Raw genomic sequence first — 12,573 nt, 5'->3', positions numbered from 1 at the left:
TTAAAAGTTTTAACATTATTATATGCAAAAATAAAATATCAAATCTAAAACTTTAATTAAGTTAGAGGAGACAAAAGCCATTTCACCTAAATACTTTTTGGGTCTGTTTGGCAAGGCAGAAAAGCTAGCTTATAACTTATGTCTTTTGACTTATAAACTAAAAGATCTGTTTGAGTAAGAGTATGTGAATGATGTTCTGCATATAGGTCTTTAATAACTTCAGGTAAAGTTTAGACAAGTTTAGTTTAAATATAGTTATGTTTATTTTTTTTTCCTGTTACATTTTAGAAATTGGTTTAGGTCCATAATTAAATTTAGGAAAATGTTAACTTGTGCCCTTAAGGCACATGTTAAGAAGCAAAAATAGAAATTATTAAATGTTAATTTGTGCATTTTGACTTTTGAAGCATTAAATTTCTTGTATTATTAAATGTTAAATTTCTATTTTGGTATATCTTAACATGTGCCTTAAAGACCCTTAAATTTACTGAGGATTGTCTTTATAGCGGATTGGAATTGACGGCTGTAGAAGGTACATGCAGTAGTTAATCTAAATCGTTGATTTATGATCAAGTGGTCCAAATTGTGGAACAATAAATTTAATAATTTATTATAGTTTTGATGCCAGCCTTTAAAATTTGCGTGCGTTGAATCCAACTCTTCTCTTTTTCTTTTCTTTATTTTAAGGAAAGAAAATGTCTTAAAACTGATTAAACACGTGCAAAAATCACCCTCAATTATGCAAAACTATATTAGTTAATGACTTTTGCTAAGTACACCAGCTTATTTTTAAGAAGGTGTGTGTTAGCAAGTTATAATTAAAAAATAATTAAATACACCTTAAGGTGCATGTTGCTAATGCACACATTCTAAAAAATAAGTTGGTGTACGTTAGCAACTCCTATAAGTATTTGCTATAATACATCTACTTAATTTTTAGAAGGTGTGTGTTAGCAAATGATAACTAAAAAGTAGTTAAATACACCTTAAGGTGTATGTTGCTAATGCACACCTTCATAGAAAACAGTGAGTGTGCATTAGCAAATCCCTTAATTAGTTATATATATATATATATTCTTAATTTTTGCTTCTCAACTTGATTTGAGTTAACGATTAAAAGATGTTTGAAGTCTTGGATTCAACTCTGAATAAGGAAGAAAAATATTAATTTTACGAACTAACATTAGCCGTGTAAAAAGAAAAATCTGATTAAATTTTCTTACACAACTAAAATAAAGTGGAAGAACATATAATTAGGGATGGATATAGATTTATTTAGTCTTGAAGTCGATGAGACTATTTTTTTTATTACCATGATATTGGTACGAAGTTTCCATCGGAGAACTTATAAAGCACACAAGGTGTATTCTCGAGACTATCTTCTCTTTACTTATATTTATTGATTTTTTTTGGTTGAAATCTATTTATTGATATTAATTACGTAGGATAATTACATTTTATATTGAATTTTTGAATCCAGCACACCTAATTTTTTACACATAAATAAAATATTTCTTGAGATTGACATATAAGACTGGGCTGAGATTCTTTTTCAACTTTGGATCACTACTTTATAATGTAAACTGGGCTTGGACCGGATATAAAATACTAATATATTAAGACTTTTTATTATACCCAAATATTTGTTAGTGTACCCCAGCAATTTAGCATTGTCTCAAAACCGTTACTCTCAAATTTATCATGTTTTCAAAAAAAAATTAAGTTTTTTTTTTTTGCTTTCACCATCTGTTTAATCTGGTTCGGGAGTCAGCATCAAGTGGTTCCAGTCACCTCCCGATCATAGTTGCGAGGGATCGAACAGTGGTCCTCCCTACCAAGTTCAATATCAACCACCATTGAACCAACTAACGATTGATGTTTTTAAAAAATATTTTTGCACCTATCGCAAAGATGAGTTTTACATTAACTATCGTAAAAATCATTTAAGCGACTTTAACTTTGGTAATAAGAGTGGTGAAATAGGAGGAAAAACCATGAAACATTCAACCATTAATTTATACAGTATATATAGACTCGGATACTCCTATTACCAAAGTTATTTCTACATGAAACCTAGGACTCCTATTATCAAATCAAATACTCTTTTTTTTTTTTTTTTACCATGAAACCTAGGATGATATGAAAAATCCTTTGCAAATGGGCGGGAAAAAGTAACTTATGACCTTTGAGCAAACCTATGAATATTCCTCTTCTACGCAACAATTCTTTGTGCATAAGGCCACAATTTGACTATGATTTCATGGTAAAAGATACAAGAATACAAAAGGGGAAGAAAAATAAGATCACCAAAGAGAGTGAGGAAAAAGTAGGCCCATTGCGCCATCCAAATCCACCAAGATTAAGGCTCATCATGACACAACACTCTAACGGCTTCAACACAAAATATGTTGCACCTTTCATTATATAAAGAGCAAGAGTTGCCAGTTTTTTTTTGCCATATATCACCTCCAAGAAAGAAGGTTTATCCTATCAACCAGATATTCATCAACATATGTCGTTCCCTCATCAAAGATTAAGTCGCTTCAAAAATCCTGATTGACCAAATAATAACGTGCCAAATTCACAACCACCCTAAATGTGCCCTCCTACCCACTCCCAATCCAAGGCAAAGTTTGTATAAACCTAACATCCCCCTCGGCAAAACAAACTCAACCCTTAACCCTAAAAAAATAGAGTACCTCTTCTTTGAAATTAAATGACTTAATTGCATATGTTTAATGGCCAAAACCCATCAAACACCTCATTTTTCCACCGCTAAAGATCTTCTTTCAAGGCGTGAGTTTTTCATTGAGGACAAAACCCAGCAAACGAAAGAAATCAGAGTCACCCTATATACTAAGGAATAAATCTTTAAACCCTTTGTGAATCGGCCATATAATTTATTAAACCTAAACAATTTCGAACCTCACAATTGAGAGTATTCTTAAAATTTAATTATGGAGTAATGGTCAGAGACATCTATAAAAAAAATCATGGTTGTGGAAAAAACACTTATTAAATCACACAATTTAAATCAGATGCCATCCATCCGTTGTAAAGACTTGAAAATTTGGGACACGGAGGTATGGTTTTTAAGTGAATAGAGATAGAGATTAAATCAGTCAGCCTGATTTAAAAGGATCCAAACAAGGGTGGCCTCCGAAAAAATAATAAAAAATTACTAAAAAAGAACTCTCTTATATGCCAGACATTCATTAGTACGTATATGGTTCGGAGAAAAATATAATTGTCTCTAAAAAACTAAATTTTTTAAAATAAGACAACTGTACAACTCTTAAAAAATTTAAGCAATTATTTTTTATTTCATTTTAAAATTCGTTTTATGCCTCTTTTAAGTAATATTATGTTAATGAATATGGATGCGCAAAATACTTTTCTGTCTTTTTTTTTAACACAATGCATGCAAATACTTGAGTAGCACATACACATATATTATTACTACAAAATCTTACATCCACATTGTTGTTGGCATAGAATACTACTATTGAATATTTATGGATCTTTTTTTTCATATACAATAATACTTCAATATCAACTGTTTTAGATACTACCAAATTTGATCATATAAAATATCCTACAAAGTGGCTTCAAACACTTTGTAGAGACCTTAATACCTAAGCATGAAGTCAATTTCAAATCTAGTATTCTAGTAAAAGAAATTCTAAAAATATTAAGACGTATACTACAATATTATTTTAACATACATTTATTTCCTTGTTGATTCTTTTTGTATTTTTTCAATAGACTATTAAATTAAAATTTACCCGAACTATACTCTATTCTTTGTTGTTTTATATAATCTCCTTTATACATTGGATAAAAAATATTGAGGCAATCATTAATTAACCATTGATATAACTAATTTTCCATTCATTAGACAAACACTTGGCAAATAATTACACTTAATTAGTGGGTCCCTACCCTATAACTATATATTAAGAGCAAAAAAGTAACAAATATGAGTTTGACTGGTTTATTCACATGGTGGCAAAGAAAAAATATTTCCATGCAAAAAGAAATTGAAGAGTGGGGAAGGGAACAGACGAGACCAAGAAAAGGTTCACTTGGTCGGGACACACTAAAAGCACAAATAGACCACCTTTTTTTAGTTCATTCCAATTTCAATATTTATAAAAAAAATTATCAAAACATAATAACAACATTCTTTACCTTAATTTATCATTCATTCACCAACTAATTTTATACTATTTTATAGTAGAATCATAATTAAAGTTTGTGTTGGCCATTCTACCTCAAATTAATTGCTAGCATAATGTATAGGTTGGTCAGCATACACACAACCCTATCTTTTCTTTTTTCTCTCTATTAAAATAAAATATGACATATCAAATTCAATACTTAGTTTTTTTTTTTTTTCATGCACAAGGAGGGAAAGAGAGAGAGAGAGAAGCACTATAACAATCTCTTTTTTTTAAGCATACTGTACTTAACAAGGCATCAAAAAAGAAGCTTATGGGTTAAGAAACATCACCTTCTCAAAATCCTGAAAAGCAATAAAACAAAAAGAGAGCTATTGGGGTATGGGATGGAAAATAATTAACAAGAAATAATAAATACATAAAATTATATATATACTCAAAAGCATCTTCCTTTATTTTTAGCTTCTCATTACCACCTCTCCTTACACTTTGATCCCTCTCTTCTTTCTTTCTTGCTTTCTCCTTTTCCTTTCTCTCTTCTTTGTTCAACTCAACTCAACCACAAACAAAGCATACTCACACACAAACTCTATCTCTCTCTAACTTGTTGAAGTGATTCTCTCCACTATTCTCATCAACCTTTACAAAAGAGAAAGCTCCAAGAGGAATAACTATGGTTTATACTTCTCTTCCACCTTATATGGATCCAGCCAACTGGAATCAACAGGTAAATTAACAAAGTTTTCTTCAATTAGGTTTTATCAAAAGCAAAAAAAAAAAAAAAGATAAATATTCTAGCTTTAATTACTTTTATTTATACCCTTCTCTTGAATATACCAAATATTTGATTTTTGTATCTTCAACTAATTTTATTTCCTTTTTTGCAGCAACCAAATCATCAAGGGGCAAACACTATTGTCAACACTCCTCTTTTTACTACACCATCACAGCCTCCACCATCGAATCTGACACCATCACAGCCTCATGGAGGCTCGATCAGGCCAGGTTCGATGGCAGATAGGGCTAGGATGGCCAACATACCTATGCAAGAACCATCACAAAAATGTCCAAGGTGTGATTCCTCCAACACAAAGTTTTGCTACTTCAACAACTACAGCCTCTCACAGCCCCGCCACTTCTGCAAGACATGTAGAAGGTACTGGACAAGGGGCGGCGCTCTAAGAAGCGTCCCAGTTGGAGGTGGTTGCCGAAGGAATAAGAGAACTAAATCAAGCAGCAACAACACCTCAAAGTCTCCAGTTAGCTCGGATCGCCAAACTAGCTCTGCAAACAACTCTCCCGCGGTACTTAGTTCCCCGACTCCTCCACCGATGAGATTCATGGCTCCTTTGCATCAACTCGGCGATCACCTCAGTGAAATAGGGTTAAACTATGGTTTTTCTGGTCCAATGGGAGGAGTAGGAGACTTGAATTTCCATATTGGAAGCTCTTTAGGTGGAACCGTTGGTAGCAACAGTGTTAGTGGTGGTGGTGGTGGTGTTTCTGCTTCGATTATACCCGTTGGTGGGTTCGAGCAATGGAGGACGCCACAACAAACTCAACAATTTCCATTCTTAACAAGCTTAGAAGCTTCTTCTTCACATGGATTGTTGTATCCATTTGAAGGTGGTGGTGGTGGTGGCAATAATCAAGCACATATATATGGTGGTGTCTCTAAGGTATTATCAACTAATTCTAGTGTGAAAATGGAAGAAAATCAATCTAGACAATTCTTGGGAATGATCAATAATAACAACAACAACAACAACAATAATAACCCTAATAGTGAACAATATTGGAGTGCTTCTAATGGTAATGGTGGTGCTACTTCAGCTTGGACAGATCTTGCAGCTTTTAACTCTTCTTCAACAACCACCAATTCCGACTATAGAACTTAATTAAAATTTATGCTATCTCTTTTGAAATCTATGGTTTTTTTTCTTTTTCATTAACCTCTCCAAGACAAAGTTTTATCTCCATATATGGTTTAGTACTTTGATTTCTTTTTAAGATAGAATGAAAACCCTAGAGATGTTAATTCATTAGATTCTTATGTTTTAATCTTTTCATTTTCTTCTTCCTTTTTTGTTTCAAACAATTTCTCTTAAATTTTCCTCTAATTAAAATATTTAGGTATGGTTTGTATGAGAATGGTTACTATAAGGAATATTGATATATTATGAGCTCAAAAGATTGAATATTATTGTAGTAGATGAAAAATGGTGTATGTTCATTGGTTACCAAATATCACAAATCCATGGAAAATTATAAAAAATAAATTTGTGGATCTTTTAAATTTCTAGTGGTGAAAAAGATTTAAATTAGTTGAAGGTGTTATATTATAAAAAAGAAAATTTGGTTGAAGGGGGTTTAATTTTCAAGAAGATTTGGAGAATATAATATGCTACACTGAAAACCGCAAACACCAAAATCATAGATATTCTGAATGTTGATTTCAACGCTTGTTATTCTCAATCGAATTTTGATTGGTCTTAATCAAAATTCTTGAATCATTGGTTGGTTTAGTTTTCTTAGTCAAATTAAGCACATTTATACTGTTCCTTTTAAGATTCAGGAATTTCCTTGTGAACAAATAGTAATAAAGCACGAATGGTTGTTAAAGAAAATTTATTAAATATTAGAAGGTGAACACTCATATCAAGTGCTCTTTGCGTCCTAAATTATAAGTAAAAAATATCACCTTTTATTGTCTCAAATTATAAGGAAAAAACATAAATATTTATCTTTATTAAGTTTTCTTTTTGCTTATTCTCATTAAATTAAATGCAAAACTACATTTAATTTACTATCTCTCTCTTATATTTTCTATAATCAATAACCAATAAAAATTATTTTTACATCTTCACATGCAACTATTTTCAAGAAAAATACAAAGAAACATATTTCAAATTATTATGATTTGATTTTTTTTTAATAAGTGTGTTTTGTTTTTGTTCCTTATAATTTGGAACGGAGGGAATACATGTTATGTTATGTACGGATACATATTGATGAGTTAAATAATTCTGATAGATCTAAAAAAATAATAAATACTATTTATATATGTCAGAATAATCCACTCAAGGATAAAACGGTTTATAATCAAAGAATTAACTGTTTTATAAATACATGTTGTAGTGATAGAAAAGTGTTATTTTATGATGCAGTTATAAATTAATTTTCTGTTGATATATTTTTCTTTTAGAAAGTTTTTCTAACGACTACATGAACTTTTCCTTGATGTAATAAATATCGTTATATCATTTAGTATAATTCTCTAAAAAGATTGATTTTTCAACATAGTATGTTGTTTTATTCCTAATGGCTATTGTAAAACCACTTTTATCACTTTCTTAAGGGGTTCTTTATTTGTTGTTGTTTCTTTTTGCTATTACTAATTATCCATACAAGATTGTAGTTAGTCTAATATGCAAGAAAACATGTATACATTTCTTCAATTATGTATACATGTATAAAAATTTGCATAATTTTTTATAATATAAAATTAAATATACTAGTGAATAAAGTTATGCATTAACATGTACACCGTGATCTAAAATAACACTTAAAAAGAAACGAAGGGAGTAGTAATATGTGATCACTAATTTGATCTCTATCTTATACAACTTGTGTATATAATATACTACCTCCGTCCCTAATTATAAAACTCTGTTTGACAAAAATGTACTATTTATTTACCTTGTTTTGACCGCATTTTTTAATAATATATAAATGTAAATATTAGCATATAAGATCTTGTTCAATTTGTTTTGATGAGTATTTTCAAAATATTAAATTTTTATAATTTTTACTAATGGACAATTAAAAATATTAGTGATCAAAATTGTACATTAACATACATGAAGTGGTCAAACGGAATCTTATAATTAGGGATGGAGGTAGTATTTCACTATTTGAGGGATAATACATTTTAAATGTGCCCAATTAAAAGATTTAATTTATCGAAACAACTAATTTATAAAAAATATTAAAGGCTTTAAAAATAAAAGAATTTCAAATTTCATTGTTCAAATGCATCTTTTTTTTTCTTTTTCTAATAGGCAGTCTAGTGACTAGAAATTTCACCTTAAAAGTGAAAAAGTGGAGTGTGCGGAGTTCAAACCCTAGCTCTGCATATAGAAAGCATAGAAAATATTCAAATCTTTCATTAAAAAATTTAGGGTGAGGGGATAGTACCCAGGTCCAAGGCAGAGAAGATCTTACGGCTCAAAAAGCACTTACAAGGGTATTTACATTTACCTCCCTCCAAAGGCACTAGCAGAGCTGAAACCCGAAACCTTTCGAATTCAAGACATGTCTTTTTTACCAATAGAATGAATTTTAATTAGAATTTTAATTAGAATTTTAATAGAAAATTAATTTAAAAAATTATTCACTGCACAATCACCAAAAAAAATTTCAATTAGGTGTTGCTTTGATTACAATGATCATGATTTACTTGAAAGTCAATTAACTTGAGTAATTATTTGACCAATCAGTGGAATAATTATTGGGACAAACTCCAACAACCTTCTCATCAAAAGGTTGTGGTTGTCATATACTCCTATTGTAGTAAATAAATGTTAATCAAATTTGGTATTTTCATGAACAGGGTAAATATTCTAGGAAGAAATTCCTATTCTCACCAAAACTCAGATGTTGTTTTTATATAATTATAAAGAAAAATGATTGTGATGTTTCATCTTGTCGAAGAAGAAAAAAATAGTACTTCAAGAAATTGCAGCTAGCTGTTATATAATTTGTGAATGATTAAATATATAATATTCCCAATGGAGATTCAAATCTCAGTTTCCAATTTTATATATAAAGTGTATTTGGATACTGTGTTATTTAACAAATCTTCCTTGAGTTTAGTGACTTCCAATACTACAGAGAATATTTCTATCATTAAAAATTCAACATGTAGAATTTTGCATGAGAGCAAGCCTGTCCTTTAATATAAAGACAAAATATTGGTTAATTTTGAGATTATTTACAGGCAAAATTAACTTTTTTTTTCTCTCCTGTTATGAATGGCAAATAAAATATGGCTAGATTATATATTTGGTTCCCTACATTTATTTTTTATTTCAATTGGTCTCTTATGTTTAAAAGTATCGATATGATCCCTTACGTTTCCACCGTCGTTTCTATTATATATACATGTGTCCAAGTGTCCAGGTGTCTATCCATATATGCAAATCGTCTATGACATGTGACAAAAACTGACGGAAAGGATTAACTAATGCAAACCGTGGAAACGTAAGGGACCAAATTAAGACCAAATGTATACTCCCTCCGTCCCAAATCTTTGATCTTTTTACATTTTTAGTTTTGTGATAAATCTTTAGTTTTTTTAAAAAACCAATGCACATTTAGTGATATTTTACCATTTGTATCTTTACTAAAGTTAAAACATTAATTAAATATATTTTCTCTTTCTTAATAAAGTAAGGTTAAAAATGACATAACTTACCAATCTTTATCATTTCTTAATCTCCGTACAAAACTCTAAAATGACTAAAGTTTTTTAACGGAGGGAGTAGTTAAGCCATAAATATAGATAAATTAAAAAGATCGATCAAGTTGTGAAAACCAAAAAAGAAAGAAAAAAAAAGAGCAAGTGTTAGCTAGTCTATCCTTTAATATAAAGATAAGGAGAAACTTTCGTATTAGTCCTTCAATGTACAATTAGTTGTTATTCATTCTAATCCTTGACCAAAGAAAAAAAATACTAAATAGTCATCAACTCTGCAATCTTTAGTCACTTTGATTTCTGACGATAAAATTGGCCATTAGTTTGATAAATGACGTGGTGATGATAGTACTAAGAACCAAAATGACATTATAAATCAAATTTTCTCAATTAAAATCCCTAAATCTCAAATCTCATTGTTCTTGAATCTTCACCTGATAAGGACTTGTGCTAACTTTCATTTCTTGCCGAGAAAGCATTAATGGAAGATTGTTGTTGTATGGTAGCATCATTTCATTGACCTTGGATTTGTTTTTCTTCTTATTGGATTTTGAAACATGAATTCTGCTTGATGCTGCAGAAGTAGCTGCTTCACAGTTGATTTATCTAGTGTAGAAAATAAGATAATTTTAAAAAATGTCAAATTTCAGATGATTTTTTAACACAACTATTTTTTTTCCTAAGCCACTATTAGACATTAGTTACTACTTTTTTTTTTTCTTTTGTTTAAAGAAAAAGAGAGAACTGTTTAAAGACATTAGTGTGAGTTGGACTTGGACCGCACAAAGTGAGAAAACGAACCTTGGTGGCTGCAACTGGATTTGCTTGCACACTCTCCCATGGAGCATGCTGGATATTTGTGGCTTTCAACATTCATCATCAAAATTGATGAATGGAACGATTTACCATTGTCGTTTTGTCCGTAAAATTCATTTGTATTACATGCACAAAATTACTCTGATTTGCATCCTCTACTCTCCTACACTTTCCTCATATAACATGATCGAATTTTCAAATTAAATTTCAATGTTTTTTAAGTCTAACTCATTAGAGTTAGCACAACAATCGGGGAGGGTTGAATTTCAATTTTTTTTAAATCTAACTCATTAAATTTCAATTTTCTTTTAAGTAATACACCTTTGTGAGAGACACACCACTTGTCCACCCAAAACTTTTAGGTGATAGGTGAGTGAGTTCTCCCACATATAAATGCTCAAGTTACCACATTCCTATTCAATGTGAGACTATTTCCACAAACTCACACTTGCTATATTCTCAACAATTACGGCTTTAAAGTAGTAAATCAACTAATAAACAAAATATATTAAATGATTTTTTAAAAATAATTATATATTATATATTATCTTACATTGAAAATCCACTTTAAGAGTAAAAACTAATGCTTTGTGCATGGTTGTAATTCGTCACAACAAGATTGAGGAGAGCACAAAAAGAACAAGAAAAAAAAAAAGGAAAAAGAAGTTAAATAAATTTCTACATATTTTAGCTAAACAAACCCTCTCATCAAGTCATTATAAAGATAGAAAAAAAACTATTCATCTAATCAAATAAAGTTGTCCCGTCATGTACTCAAATTAATGTGTTGATGATTGACTAACTTTTAATCTACAAAATGTGGTTCGCATGAAATAGCAATTTCCAAGCATGTATATGTGTGCATACCTTTTGCAAAGTACCTTGTCGTGTTCTTCATAAAAAACAAATATACCTCTCAATTATTTTCGTTTCTTTCATTAAATAAACAAGTGAACATTATTTTTGTTGTGATGCTGTCCCTCTTTCAATTATATACTATCTAAAGAGGTGGGATAATGTTCCATAAGTTCTAGTTTAACTGGCAACAATTATACGTGAGTTCAATTTCAATGATTATCATTTTATCTAAGAAAAAAAAAAGTTGTAATAATGTTTTATGTGGATTTTAGAGGTTGTAATTTTTATTTTATTTTATATGCTTTTTGCATGGGATAGATGCCAATGGATGCTTACGTTAGCAAGCACTAAATCTCAATGTCTTGGCAAGGAATGTTTATCTATTATTCCGTACATTAAGAAATATGCAATGTATAATAATACAATTTTAATAACGATCAAGTCAACTATTCTATATATACATTTTTTAGACTTGATCATAATTTTTAACCTCCAATTTGAATTATGTGTAATTTTTGTTACAACAAATCTCCCGCAGAGCTTCTCCTCAAAATATATCACCCTTATCCCTAAGGCTTTGTTTGGATTGGTGGTATGAGATGGAATGGAGTGGTATGTGGTGGTATGAAGTGAAGTTCCATTGTTTGGATTCTTTAAAAATGAATGGAATGGAGTGGTATGTGATGGTATGGATTCCATCTCATTCCATCATTTTCTCTTATTTTTCTTCCCCTCCAATTTGGGGTGTATGGGATGGAATACAAAATGTCCAAACAATGGAATACATTTTATGCTCCATTCCATCCCGCTCCGCTCCATTCCATCTTATTCCATTCCGCTCCATTCCGTTATGTACCATCAATCCAAACATAGCCTAAGGTCCCTTCCCCACTTAGCATAATAGATTTTAGACCTATACTCCTAGTGGGGTCTCTCTACAAAATTGTAGCAAAAGTTCTTGTAAGGAAATTGACAAAGGTCATGGATAAATTCATTTCCAAACCAATCTGCTTTTATTAAGGGGAGTGATACCTCTATGATATGCATAATTCTAGTAGTAGTTTCATCAAATAAATATTGCTTATTAGTCAAGTTATTAGTATTGTTTTACTATACTGTGCTTGTTTTCTATTTTGTAGGCCCAATTGCATGAAAAAGTGGAAATGTGACCATTTTAAGCCCATTTTGAAGACTTATCGGTTAAGGCATCAATTAAATTAAAGGCAATGAGAGGCCTTCCTT

General features: G+C 30.4%; 1 protein-coding gene across 1 annotated transcript; it reads left to right on the top strand.

The window, feature by feature from the left end:
- Positions 1–4,641: 4,641 nt before the first annotated feature.
- LOC123888034 (dof zinc finger protein DOF3.6-like) lies at positions 4,642–6,404 on the top strand. Its single transcript, XM_045936984.1, has 2 exons — positions 4,642–4,908; positions 5,069–6,404. Exons 1-2 carry the CDS (start codon positions 4,855–4,857, stop codon positions 6,077–6,079), a joined length of 1,065 nt encoding a protein of 354 aa, XP_045792940.1. The 5' UTR covers positions 4,642–4,854; the 3' UTR covers positions 6,080–6,404.
- The last annotated feature ends 6,169 nt before the right edge of the window (positions 6,405–12,573 follow it).

This window comes from Trifolium pratense, linkage group LG6, assembly GCF_020283565.1.
Source record: "Trifolium pratense cultivar HEN17-A07 linkage group LG6, ARS_RC_1.1, whole genome shotgun sequence".
Classification (NCBI taxonomy): Eukaryota; Viridiplantae; Streptophyta; class Magnoliopsida; order Fabales; family Fabaceae; genus Trifolium; species Trifolium pratense.
This window is presented reverse-complemented; position numbering and strand designations above follow the sequence as displayed.